Genomic DNA, 14,331 nt, shown 5'->3' with positions numbered 1-14,331 from the left:
GTTTAACAAAAAAACAAACTGACCAAAAGTTGCTCCCTCCAGATGTGTTGCCTTTATACCACAATGAGTTGAAACCCTCTGACTACACACAGGTGACGTCAGTTTAACTGATTATGTGACTCCTGAAACAAACTGGCTGCACCAGTGACATTTGTTCTACTTGGAATGAACTGATTTTCATTTGTCAGAGATCTGTTTCTTTCTTCTTCATCAGCATAAATAAAGACAAATTAAATGTACTTTAACTTTAAAATAAAAAAAAAACACAGGGTTTGCAGTGGTGGAAGAAATACTAAGTAAAACTAACAATACCAGTAGAAATATTCTGTGACAGTTAAAAGTCCTGGATTCAACACTGCACTTAAAATACAAACGCAGAAGTAAAATATACTTAAAGTTACAAAAGTAAAATACTAACTGACCCCTCATCATCAAAATATTAGAGTGACTTTTTTTGGCCAGGCAATGATATTTTATGATATATTTTCATGTACAGTATTTAAGTAGATTCTTCATTTCCCCTTGACTATGAGTTCATTAGCTCCTACCTGCCATCGTTTTGTGGGGACAGGTATTATGGTGGTGCCAACACAAACGTTCTGTCACCTTGAAAGGTTGCATCTGGGGACGGGGGTTCTCAGAAACACACGGATGAGACTATGAATGGAGAGTAAAGGAGAGTAGAGTACCACGTGCAAACAGCAGAGGGAGAAGTTTGCTGTGAACCCCGAAGCTGGATGTCCTGCACTGCCCTGCCGTTTTTATTAAATGAAGCGAAAGAAAAAGAAGTTGAAGCTGGAGGAACTGGTGAACGCCAACAACCAAGAATAGAGTCACACTACCAATCTTCTACTCTCTATTCTGTACTTCTACTCCCTCAAGTGGAGCAGAAGTTTAGAACAGCAGAAAATGGAAATAGAAAATTGTACTTCAGGAAATGTACTAAGTTACTTTTCACCACTGATGTGTTGCACTATAGTATATACTATCAAAATAAAGAACAATGGTAATACCTTTCAAAAACTGCATGATCATTCAGTCACCACCGTAACAGAAAACATCAAAGTATTTGCAGTCTGACTGGAGTTTGGTTGAAAACCAAACACTCAGAGCTTTATTTGCTGTATCTGAGTGGCAGGTCGCTGGTTAAATAATAGTAGCTAGCAGTGACCTCAGAGATGGATTCAGAGGACTGTCTGGGAGCTCTGCTGCCGTTACCGTGGCAATGGAGTCCTCCCCATCGCCATGCTCACCAACAACTCTGTCTCCACGGTTACGTTCTGTTAGGCGCTGAGTGGAGGGAGGCAAGGCTTAGTCGGGAATAATAATGGCAGAGGGGGCACATGAGGGGAACGATTTTTACAAAAACACACACACAAGCGTAGATTTACTGCTCGAGGCTCAAAAGGGTGTTCAGTCTTTCTTCTTTCTAACCGAAGTTTTGATTATGAACAGTTGGTATCGAAGTTATCGCTACACTTTTGGAAATCCAGTTTTGAAGGGCACTGACTCCCTCCTAAGTGGATCAGTTTAATAACTTTTTAAGGGTCTAAAGAGATAAATTACTAAAAAAATACAGTGAAGATGAGAGAGAACTCTACAAATAACCTTATTAACCACCTGCAACCTGCAACCAAAATCTAATTTAAATAAAATATGTCAAGTCCAACATTTGGTCCATTTTTGTTGCAGCCAAACTTTTAGTGATTAGCATTTTTTGCATCAGAAAAAGGTGGCAGTGGAGCTCTGAGAGAGGTGTAATCAACATTTGGGGAGGGAGGCAAAGGGACAAAGGAGCTGAGAGAGTTGGATGGTTGGATGGTGGAGGTGGGAAGAGGAGCGAGGGGCAAATGCTTGAGGTGGTGGCTGAGAAACAAGAGGAGTTTCTGGAAAAGTTTGAACAGGAGTTGAATAAGATCTTTGGGGCGGCTGATGGTGGAAGGAGGGGGTGAAATTGATGTGAGAGGGTCAGATGAGGTTAGTCGCGGCTGTTCTTTTGCCTCCCCTGCAGAGAGAAACTTGCCCGCACAAGTTTTTACTACAGCTTTCAAGTATTTTTTATTTTTTTTTAAATAATCTGTAACACTCAAAGACAACATGCTTGTTTTTATAAAAGCCCTTCTAGGGACGGGTATAGAAATTAGCATTTGCTATAAACATATTTGCATCAGATGGCTGTTTTTCAGTCTATACTGTATTTGACCCGATCAAATCAATCAGAAATAAACATTTGCTTTATTAACGTGCCTCTGAAACAGACCACATGATTTAAAGACATTATTTGAATTAAGATCTTTATTTGGTAGAAAAATAAGTGATATGTAACATCATTATGTTCTCCATTCATATTTCATTTTTGCACAACTGTGTCACACAGTTTCATTTGTGAAATAAAATCACCACAACTGATTGTTCTTACATGTTTTACACAAGTTAAAGGACCAGTATGCAGGATTCTGTGATATCCAGTGGTGAGATTGCAAAAACCACATCTCACCCTCCCCTTCCAAACCTGTAGGAGAACCAACGGTGGGCGCGGAAATAATGCAAAATGCTTGTTTCTACAGCCAGTGTTTGGCCTCTGTACGTACAAATGGCTCAGTCAAAGGTAGCAAATACACAGCAATTCTTATTTTCAGTTTATTGTCCAATAATAAAATCAAACAAAAGTCAAATTCTGCCAATAAACCTCTGTGAATCTCACACACTGGACCTTTAAATATATTTCTGGTATACTTTGGTTTACGTTTACATGAACAGCATGTTTTGTCAGAAGCTCTCAGGCAGAGCAAACTTTAAAGGGACAGTTTGGATTATTTGAAATGTGGCAGTCGATGGCGGTTGACAGGCGCCCAGTTTGGAGAAGCAGCAAGTGTACTGGTGTAGGAAGCTAAGCAATGCACTGCTGTGGACACAATCTGCAGCAAAACATATTTTAGATACCAAAAATCAATATCAGTTAAAGTGCACGCTGTATTTAGAATATTTCCACTGCTTTACTTTGCTGTCAGACAGCCTTTTCTGATGATACACTGCTGTTATGTAAAACACATTTCACCCTCTCTGAACCAACCAAACTCCATTCACAAAATCCTCCATTTTACGGAGAGAGAACATGGGAGCTGCTGGTCTACCGCTGCCTTGAATGGTTGGTTGGTTTGTGTTACTGTAGGACTTCGGTGCATCCAAATGAACCTTTTAAAATATCAAAGTCACAAAATAACACAAACAAGCTGACAGATCGAGGCAGCAACAAACCAGCAACCCTTTTGTTCCATGAGGTAAAATGAACGTTTTTTCCAAAGGTGTCTGGTGGCTTTAGAGAAAACAATATTTGGTTTACGTAAGTTTTCTGTTAAAAAAAGGCTGTCTGCCTACAAGGTAAAGCTGTGAAAATATTCTAAAAATAGTGTACACTTAAACTGATACGGATTTTTATTAGGTGAGCCTTTTTTAGCAGCTAAAATACCTTTTGCTGCTCACCCTGTTCACAGCCGCATACAGTTCTACACCTGTGTCCTTATTTTAATTGTTCAGTTGTCTTGTGCCAAATATGTGTCAAAAAAAATATTTCTGAGTGCTTCTGTTCTTTTCCTGCAAAACATAATAACATTTTGGTGACTCTTCTTGGATTTTAGGGGCAGTTACATGAATTTATCCAATTAAATGGAATTTTTGGCAGCTAAATTACCCCATCCATCTTATAATACCACCCTTGACTACTGGGCTGTAGCTAGCAGAGCAATATCGATATCAGAAGGCAAAAAATCTTATTTGTTCATTTTTCACTCCTGATCTAACAACATGGAGGTGTGAGTGGAGATCAACAGTCATCTACAGGTTTGTAATGCGCTCTATTCACCAAATCAACTGTAAGGATCTGATTTGAATCCTTCTCAAACTAAACCCTGCTCACATATCTCATTTCACTCAGAAAAACATGAAATTACACAAGATAAAGGCGCCCAAACCGCCACTTCGCTGTGACTTAAACACTGTTCAGTATTCACGATTAATTAACACCATCAGCTCAAGCGATGGTCGACATTTGGCAGCAATTAGATCATTACAGAGATTAGGAATAATCCATTAGTGCAAGAAGGGATACAGGGAATAAGCTGCTGTGATGGACTGAGGAGCTTCATCTCATTCTGTGGAACACATTTAAAATAAAATACCGAACCTCACTCTTCTTTATGAGGCGCATCCAGATAAAAGTTACCATGCCTCGATGATTTCCCTTATAAAACCTAAACCACACTCAAAACTGAGAGGCAGAGATTTTATGTGCTTTGATTGATCTGCAACTTTATCTGTGTATTATGTGTGTATTTTCGATTAGTTATTTAATGCTGTTTGTGGACTGGATTGCATATCTGGAGATGCTTCCATACCAGAAATAATATTTTGGAATGTAACATGGAATATCAACCGATGCAAACCGGTTTAGAGCAGCAGAAGCACTGTGAGCCACTGTCCTTTTCATGAGCTTGATGGGTCGTGGCTAACCGCTGCACCATAAATGCTTTTAATGTGAAGCTACAGGAGTCAGAAACGTTCAGTTTGCATTAGCAGCGATCTCAGAGACTGCTTGCTAACGTGTTCTGTGTTCACATGCAGATATCCGTTTATAGAGATTACATTAGCTGTATCTTAATCCAGCATTTTCTTCCAGGAATGTTTCCTCAGACATCCAGTTTTCGGTGACAGATAATGACGTAACAGACGTGACAATCTTTGAGAGTGCCACGTTAAACTACTGATTTATTGTGGAAAATTGTGGAAATTGCATTTTTGATGCCAGAGAGTAATATCTTAGGTGAAGAACTTTGTGGTTGGATTAATATTTAATATTTGGAAGCAGCAGAAACTGTGCATTGCAAACACTTTTGCATGATTCTATCATTTATCTAAAAAAAAATAGCATTTAAAAACTAAATCATTTAAAAATCAAAAACTTAATCCTGAGTCTAGCTGAGACAAATCCCTTCATATGCATCAATCCAGGTTCATGCTACCATTATTCTTCTCAAACTAATCTGAGAGGCAGATGAGTTACAGAAGGAGTTTTTATACTCTGATGGCGGCAACTCAGTAGAATCAAAATATTTATTGTATTTTTCACACCGTATCAGTGCATTTTCTCTTTATTAAATTAAAGATTTACTGTGCAATTTGTACTTTTGATACACAAAAGAAGAATCTTAGAGGAAGATTTTGCTTGTAAAAAGTAGAAAAGTAAAAAAGTTGATAAATTTAAAGCAGTGGCATTTCCCTTTTCATGATCCCAGCAAAATCAGAGGCTAAACGTGACTCCTGAGACAAAGCCCTTCATTTTTGACTCATGCTACCATTGTCCCTGTGCGATACATTTGGAGTAGGACAGCTGGTCCAGGTAGAGCACCGCACACACCTGGTAGACCTTGCAGGCTCCTTCACAGGTGATGCTGCTGTTGTAGCCGACCATGTAGTGATCGAAATACTTGTCGAAGGCTTTGGTCTGCGGCAGCCTGAGGCTCAGGCCCAGCTGGAGGAGGCTTTGCGGCTGCAGGTCAGTCAGTCCAAAAGCCTCAGTCATGATATATTCAAGCCTCCAGTCGGATCTTTGTTTCTCATTGGCTTCCGTCAGATTCAGATAGTACTGCCAGATATCCTTCAGAGAGGGAGAAAAGCACCAAAACAGGGAGGAGGCGGGGGAGAAAGAAGAAAGTCTTTGAGTCTTTTTGAAAGCCAGAAACAGTTTTTGTGTGCTGATTGACACCGTGATTAATCATCAAGAGGGACTTCTTTCTTCGGTCTTTGATCACGGAGATAAAAGTTCAGAGAAGGTATTTCAGTTCAGGACATTTTTAGTTTGACCTGAGTTTGATGTTTGCATCTCTCCTCTGAATCATTTCAAGTGGTTATCAAAAACATTTTTAAAAGAACAGTTCATAGTTAAACGTTTAAATTTAAAATATTTTCACCACTTTACCAGGCAGTCAAAAAGCCTTTTCTGATGGAAAACCCCTGTCATATCGTTACCCCTGAAGCAACCACACTCTGGAGGTTGCAGGTCTATTTTCTGGTTTCTTTACTCCTTCATGAGTTAAACTGAATATCTCTGGGTTGTGGCCAAAGGGCATTTAAAGACGACATTCTTTGGCTTTAAGAAACACCAAACTACTCATCAGAAGCAGTGCAGGTCCACATCAATTATGAAGCAGCTGTCAAACTTGTCAAACTAAATGTATCAAACCTCCAGGTTTTAGTTTGCCAGGTATGATGTCAAGATTATACCGTCTATAATAATAATTAGAGAGATGCATTTACGATCTAAGGTCTGCATCTTTTAAAATTCACTATATTGCCAAAACAGTTGGCAATAGTTGGTTTGGCCTCTGAGTTCCAGTAAATGGAAATGTGAGTTTTGTTGTGCAGCACAGAGCTTCTTACCAACAGAGCGTAGTCCTTGCTGCTGTACAAGTACATGCGGAAAGCTGGGTTGTTGGAGTAGGGCTCCAAAACATGTTTGATGGGTGTAACAGCCGGTGACACAAAAAGAGAATTCAGTGGTTTACCTGCAGAAATGACAATCACAAACATGACATAATACAGATGCATGAAAAAAAGCGATTGTGCTCAGGTCATTCCTCATAGACTGGAGGCTTCCTGCAATTTCTCAAAGCTGCAGTTGTTTGTGTGCATGTGAGATGTTAGTTTCCAGCCTGATGCAGACAGTAAATTTCTGGACAAGCTCATCTACATGCATTTAACAGACTGCTTGTACAAAAACGCCACGTCAAAAATAATTTATGAATCAGACAAACCTCTCTCTTCCACATTGCAAACATTCTTTGCACAACAATATTTTGCACATTCCTGCACAAACTGCAAAGCTCTTTCATTGAAATAATGTCATATTGTACAGATTTTCTTCTACTGTTGGTATAATATTTGTCTTGTTTCTTAACTTGCAGCACTTTCTTTCCTTCTTTCTCTTTATATTTTTCTGACATTATGTTTAATTTTATGCATGAACATACCACAGCCAACTCCTTTTATGTGGCAATAAAACCTGTTTATAATTCTGATCTAATACTGTAAACACAGGTCAGCTTGTTTCTGTTCCACCTGTCACGCTGCAACTTCTTCAACTCAATCAAAAAGCTTCTGAAGCTTATTAAGATGGAAGATCTTTATCCAAAACAAATCTGTAAATCTGTGTCTGTGTCTTTCTAACTTTTTATTTAGGACAGACAGAATAAATTTGCCTTAAAGGGACAGTTAATAAAGTGTGCTTGTATGAGATACTTATTGTTTAGATGGCGGCTGGAACAGCCTGAGTTTGTAGAAACAGCAGGAAGCTAAACAGTAATTTTTCCCTCGCAGAACACAGGTGTTGTTGTGCCACCGCTGCCTTGATCTGTAAGTTTGTTTGTGTTACTGTGTAACTTCAGTGACTCCTAACTAATCCTTGAAACCACCAAAATCGCACAATAACACAAACAAACTAAACAGCAGAACAGCAAATCCTGAGTTCTGTGAGATAAAATGACTGTTTTTTGCGAGTGGAGGCTGGTGGTTTTGGAGAGAGAAATATTCGGTTTATATAACAGTGGTTTCCTGTCAGAAAAGGCTCTCTGACGGCAAGGTACGGCAGCAAAAGTAAAAATGTTTTGCTTCTGTCCCTGTCCACAGCAGTACATCGCTATTTCTCCAAACTGGGAGGACCATGACATCACTCAACACGCAGGTCACAGGAATGTATTATTAGCATTTAGCATGGTTAACCTTTGCTGTGAGTTTAATAAAAAGACATAGCATGAGGACAGAAAATAGTAAAAGGCAGTTTTTCTTTACCCGATTGGTCCAACAGCACCATGATGCTGTCGCGGTGGGTGTGGCCGTAGAAATGTCCCGCAATGACGTGACTGTACTGCCTGCAGATGGCGACCAGCCTCTCATTGTGGATCTCTCTTATGGCGGTGGTGTTTTTGACAAACGGCAGGTAGCCCACAGGTACATGAGCTATGACGTACACCTGAGACAAGAGGTAAGCCGCGGTTAATTTGGCGTCAACATACTGACAACACGTGGCGCTGTACGACGGGTCAAAGGTCGGAGTTCAAGAGAACATGTCGGACCTTCTCCTGGCTCTGAGCAGCTTTCTCCAGAGTTTTCTCCAGCCACTCGAACTGTCCGGCGGGGTCCGTCATGTTTTTTGTGACTTCATCAGGACCGTAGTAGAGGATAGTGTTGAGGCTCACCAACCGCAGACCAGGTTTCACCAGCTGGGAGTAGAAACCACCTGCAGAAACAAAACATATGCTACACATTAAAATGTCAACAGCTATATGTAATAGTATATTAAAGACCCAGATGGAGTCGCCCTTTAAGTTATTTATCAAGCAAAAACACCAGATATTCTCTTGCTGCTTTTCTCATTGTGTATCATTGTAATTTGAATATCTCTGAGTTTTGGTCCGCTGGTTTGACGACACAGGCAGACTCATCTTGTGCTCTAAGAAGTTGTAATGAGTATTTTTCACTATTTCCTGACATTTTTAAGCCATCAAATTTAGCAGATTTATCAATAATGAAAGCAATCATTAGTTGCAACAGTAAATATGTGAATGAACACGCTGAGTTTAACAAAGCATTTGACTCGGCATGTAAACGTGAATTATGCACATATTATAATGCATCAGCCCCTTGAGTTATTACACAATAACTTTGAATATGAGCAATTATTCATAAACATCGCTCACACACGGCTGTGCTTTTCTCTCTTCCTCATTTCTTAACACAGGATCTTCACAGATTGCAACTGTCAGTCAGTTTCGAGCAGCCAGAATCTAGTATGCAAATGGTAAAAGTTGATCTAAGTGGAAATTTGTTAAATATTTAATCCAAATACCAGTGTCAGGGAGAATGATAGAAAAGTGCTGGCAGCAAAATGAAACCTGTCATTTTAATATATTTAAAGAAATTTCATTATGACTAAATAATAGATTTGATGTATTTAAAACATATTCTGTAGGTCTGAAGGGTTTAAATTGTGATAACTGTGCAGAAACACGCTGACAGTCGCTGACGTGCTGACATGTCACCTTGTGAGAGAGTGAGCAGAGCTTCAGGCTGCAGCCAGGGTTTCCACAGCTGAGCAACGGCTCTGTAGACGGCGTTAGTGGACGTCGGCATCTGGTCCTAAGAACAATGACGGAAACACTCAGTCTGAGTAAAACAATACAAATATCTTATATTACACATGCAAAAGAGATAAAGGTTCTTCCTGGAGGGCCGAGGTTCTACCCAGAACCAGAAGAAAAGGTTTTTGGTAAAACTTAATGAGTGTGTTCTAGACAAACCCTTGGGATATCAAATAGGTTCTGGGTAAAACCTCCTTGGTGGGTTCTATATCGAATCCTTGGAATATAAAAAGGTTCCTTGTAGAACCCCCTGAGTGTGTTCTAGATAAAGCCCAAGAAATATAAAACTGTTAGCCATAGAACTCCCCTGCTGATTTCTAGATTAGATGAGATTTAGAACCATTTTCATAGATAAAACTGCTGGAATATGACAAAAACGTTTTTAGTAGAACCCCCTGAGTGGGTTCTAGATAAAACCCTCAGAATATAAAAAGGTTCTGGGTAGAACCTCCTATAGGTGGGTTCTTATTGGTACCCTCAGAGGGTGGAAAAGATCTGAATACCTCCAGAGAGGGTTCTGGGTATAACCATTACACCACAGATTGGTTCATAGGTTGTAACAGGAAGCAAAAGGGGTTCTCCTATAGGGACAAGCTGTAGAACCTTTTATGGTTCTAGATATCACCTTTATTTCTAAGCATGTAGCAGATAGACTGAGTTTGACTGATATAAGTTTGCAAATTTTGTCATTTTATGAAAATAAGACGTCATTTTGTTCTCAGACGTGACGCTGATGTCAGTTTTTATCATCCACTCTCATCACTGAGGCCGTTCTCGTACTGTGATGATCAGGTTCTGATTTGATTTCAGCTCTCTGTCATGAAATGAAGTTACCTGAGGCCAGTAGTCATGGTTTCCCAGGGCAGGATAGACGGTCAGGTTGGGGAAGTGTTGTCTGATGGTTTGGGTCATGTTGCTGATTACCTGGATCACCAAGTCTGTAGAGAGCTCGTCTGGAGGGACGTGAGGTGGACTGTCACTGGTGGGACAGCAAAGATGACATCCAGTGTCAGTAACCAGGTCAGTGAGCCAAAAAGATGACAAACAGGATGAATATTGTAATATTGTTGATAAAAAATACTGTTGACTGTTGTTGTTGTTGTTGGAGTCTGGTGGCTTTAGCAATAACGATAAATTGTCTGTTTCCGCTAAAAAAAAACTGGCAAAAATTGTAGTGACACAAAAACATGTGATAACAGGTCTAAGATGAAAAAATACAGAAACTACCCTATGAGAATGAGAAAGCATGAGACATTGAGCAATTTTTAAGCAATGTTTGCATGGTTTCACAGCAGTCCTGTTGCTGTTTGTTGCAGAAGATGACTTACAGCAAAGAGAACTGAGCATGACTTTAAATGTGAAGTAACCCCAGCGAGTGAGGAGTTAGCTGTCTGCATCACCAGAAGAAATCAAGAAAAAAAAAACATTTCTCAACATCCCTTTATTTCCTGTCCATCAAATTACAGCTGTTGACTGTATTTTCCGGACACGGCTGGCTCAGCAGAGCAGAAGTAACGTGAATTCCACAGTACGATGGATTTCCCCTTTAAGTGAAAAGGCAATCTCAGGCTACAAAGCCTGACAACAATAGAATAAAGCAAAAATCTGTTTGTACAGTAACTTAAAACTTGAAAAAGACTCCCCAGGACAGAGGATTAAGTGGCAAGGCGTTCTCTTAAGCATGTTTAATAAGCCTATGAATTCCTGGCTTAGCTGATTAGCTGCTGATTAATGGAGAGCTGTATGGAGGTAGGGCTGCTGTGACTGATGCTTACAACCATGCTTACAGTTTTATTATAACAGCTCAAACAGGCTTTAGGATTTCATTCAGTGCCTTTAAATACATAATGCACGTAATATCAGTCTTGCACCTTCTCCAATTCTAATTTTGGTTAACAGCTGATATGCAAAGAATTTGCAGCCTGAATCCCTCTCAGCTCTGAGATAATGCCTTACAAGGCATCCATTATCAGGGAATAACTGCCTCTGTGGAAGTCCATAGGTTCCTGATTTTGGACACCTTAAAGGGCATTATTGCTTATACTATGGTCACTTGCCAAAAATATATATATATGTACTTTCCTAAAACATCTTGTTGTCTGGGTGAAAGAAACGATGTTTGTTTGGTTGAGATGAGGGCTGCATGATATGGTAAAAACAAAAAAAGAATAAAAGGTCATATTGCATTTTTTTTTTACTGAAATTATGGTATATGATACGATTAGTGGGAATGATCAATTTTGCATTACAATTTTCATTTTTACTGAAAAAAAATCATGACCATGTTGAACATTTTATCATAAATTATCATTAAAATGTACTTGATGATGTCTACAATGTGATCATTGTCCTGTCCACTTGAAAGATGGTGCCCTGAGGCTCAGTGAAGTGGGAATAAACCAAGAAATTGGACAAACTGAAATGTTTTTGATGATGATCTAGAAAAGACAGAGGTTCGTTTAAGGTATTACAATGCATTCTGTCAGAAACAGGACAGTCAGAACCAAATAAAATGACCATCACTCTTGTATCTTGCTGTTTTTAGTTGCTAAAAGAAACCAAAATAACCATGACACACCCCCATGAGGAAGTGCGGACTTCCACATTCTGCAAGTCTAAAACCTCAAAGTGGTTTTGTTCTCACTTTTAAGGACAGTACACACACAGAGAAGAACACAAATTACACAACGGCTGTGAAAACAGGATATGAAACTCCTGTAAAGCCACAGATATTGTTTCTATTGGCTGATTATTAGCTGACTATTGTTAGTCACATTGCTGATCATAAAAAACCTCAGCGTTCATCTCCAGAAAAGAAAAAAAACAACAAAAAATAAAACCAGTAAAATCAGACCTCTCTCCCTCCATCAGAGTACTGACCCGGTCCATATGATGAAGTCCTCTGGCTGTGTGAGCGGTGCCATGTGACTGAACGCTGACTGGATGAGTCGGTACGGAGAGTCACACAGGAAGTCGCCGTACAGGCCGGCGTGGGTGGCGGGGACTCCTTTGGAGGAGAAGCAGACCTTGGTGGGGTCCGGGGCCAGGTGATAGGTGGGGTCCAGGTGGAGGTCGGTGATGTGCCAGAACCTCCCTGGACAGATGGAAGAAACGTAAATAAAAAGAAAGGATGGGAGGTTTAGAGAGAGGGAAGAAAGAAACCAAAAATATAGTTTGAAGCAAACAATTACTGAATATATCCTTTCCAAATGTGGTTGTCTGCATATTTCATTTCAAATATTCAAACTAAGTTTAGGTTATATATTTGTATGACAGATGTAGGTATGTGAAAAAGAAAAACAAACAAACAAACAAACATAAGAGAAACAAAACCATCATGTGGAAGTGTACAGTTCTCTGAGAGGACGTTTCAGACCAAACTCCGTTTAAAATTCCGTCAATTATTAGGTTTTTGATCATCTGTAGACGGACTGTAACTCCCATAGCAAAATCAAACATATTAATTAAATCCACAATGTCTTAGGGTAAATTCGGCAAGAATGACATCCACCAAATACAACTACATTTAACAAAATATACGTTTTTATAGCTGCATCTCAAAGCACGTTTGACATCTTTCACCCCAAGTGAAGTCGATAAACATAAAGCATTCATTCACGGTGTCCGTTTAAGTCTGTGTAGCTCTGTAAGACAGTGACACACCGCAGCACTAAGTAGTAAGTGCTAGATATTTAACCGAGTTCTCGTTAGCGACAGGTTCCACTCACCTGTACCCGACAGGTAGTTGCCTCCAGTCGGTGCCGCCGCGAGCGGAGCCGCACCGCACAGCAGCAGCACCAAACACAACAGATAAACCATGTTCAGTGTGTTAAAAACCCGAGAGCACCGTGTTTAACATTAGCCTGAACAGACTGAAGGAGTTACACAGACCAGGACATTCTCCTCTGAGATAAACAGGAAGTAAAGTGGGGAACTGGTCACGTGACTCGCTGTGTCGCTGCAGCTCAGGAGGAGGAACTTCTGAAACTGAAAACAAAAAGTCTGCAGCAGAATCTGAGCTGGAAAATATCAGTGGATGGATGAAACTAAGTACATTTACTTAAGTACTGTCCTAAAGTACTACAGTGAGACACTTAAGCAATTACATTTCACCCACTTTATACTTTTATCTACCCATAAAGTTTTAGTTTTTTTTTACAGTGTACTCAGTTTTTAAGTTTTCCTAAAATTGTGGTTATAATCGTTACATTAGAATCAGTCCTGTATGTCTTCAGAGGGCGCGGCTCCTCTTCCATGGAGGTTGCCATGTTGAACCGCCACGTTTCTACGGTAGCCCAGAACGGACAGAAGCAAACACTGGTTCTACAGGACATTTCGTGATTTTAGCGAGCAGGTGCTCGCTTGGAAGGGGAGGGTGAGACGAGGTGTTTGCAATGTGCAAGCTCACCGCTCATTTAAATTTAAATAACAGTCACAATATTGTTTCTACTGTTTTTACATTTTTGTTTTGTCTGTTCTCTACTTTTCTATTTATGCTGTTTTATCCAACAGTACTTGTCTTAATCTTTATCTATAGTTTTAGTACAGTGTTTGTTGTTATGCATTAATGTGCTGCAGCAAATTCCTTGTAAGTCAAAACCTGTTTGGCAATGAAAGAGTTTCTGATTCTGATTCCACTTCTGTTTCTGACTCTAGATGCCACTAAATCCCACATATTAATTATACAACAGGGACTTAAAAGGCCAGTTCATCCAAAAATACAAAAAACATACCCTCAGCTTCCATAGGGACTATTTCTTTGGCTGAAAATCATTTACAGTGAAGACAGACTCATGCTGAATATCTCAGAACCTGGGCACCTTAGACCAAAACTATTCGCCCAGTTTAACAGGTAATTTATAAAATATGGTGCGCTGACCCTTTAAATACAGTAGTTGAATGAATGTTTATTCTGTAGCGAGGATTTAAGAGTCATTTTAGGCCTTAAAATCAGATGAAATCAGATCAGAGGAGTAATCAGAGACAAACTGTTTGCTCTGAGGAGGTAATTTGGCATGTTGATGCTCTCAGAAAGTAGTCCCATTAGTCCCATTACCTGATTTTTATTCTCTGATCAACTATACTGAATGACTAAACTAATATAACACAAAATCAATACATCATCAGAGAGGAGACAAAC

The 14,331-nt window shown here is 39.6% G+C and overlaps 1 protein-coding gene across 1 annotated transcript; it reads right to left on the bottom strand.

Moving 5' to 3' along the window:
* Positions 1-4,931: 4,931 nt before the first annotated feature.
* On the bottom strand, positions 4,932-13,203 carry smpdl3a (sphingomyelin phosphodiesterase acid like 3A). Its single transcript, XM_084737916.1, has 8 exons — positions 12,920-13,203; positions 12,072-12,285; positions 10,026-10,170; positions 9,093-9,189; positions 8,127-8,290; positions 7,843-8,023; positions 6,436-6,560; positions 4,932-5,653 (listed from the first exon to the last, which is right to left on the bottom strand). The coding sequence occupies exons 1-8, from the start codon at positions 13,008-13,010 to the stop codon at positions 5,348-5,350; spliced, it is 1,323 nt and encodes a 440-aa protein (XP_084594042.1). The 5' UTR covers positions 13,011-13,203; the 3' UTR covers positions 4,932-5,347.
* Between the last annotated feature and the right edge of the window lie 1,128 nt (positions 13,204-14,331).

This window comes from Lutjanus erythropterus, chromosome 15, assembly GCF_056507025.1.
Source record: "Lutjanus erythropterus isolate fLutEry1 chromosome 15, fLutEry1.hap2, whole genome shotgun sequence".
In the NCBI taxonomy this organism is placed as follows: Eukaryota; Metazoa; Chordata; class Actinopteri; order Lutjaniformes; family Lutjanidae; genus Lutjanus; species Lutjanus erythropterus.
Note: the sequence above shows the minus strand (reverse complement) of the source record. Positions and strands in the feature narration are given on the sequence as shown.

Bases quoted from the DNA above. Each gene is read 5' to 3' on its own strand.
- smpdl3a (XM_084737916.1), bottom strand. From the start codon at position 13,010: ATGGTTTATCTGTTGTGTTTGGTGCTGCTGCTGTGCGGTGCGGCTCCG. The intron at 8,291-9,092 runs GTGACATGTCAG...TTGTTTCTGCAG, and splicing joins TCTGCTCACTCTCTCACAAG to GTGGTTTCTACTCCCAGCTG. The intron at 5,654-6,435 runs GTAAGAAGCTCT...CCCTCTCTGAAG, and splicing joins GCAAGGACTACGCTCTGTTG to GATATCTGGCAGTACTATCT.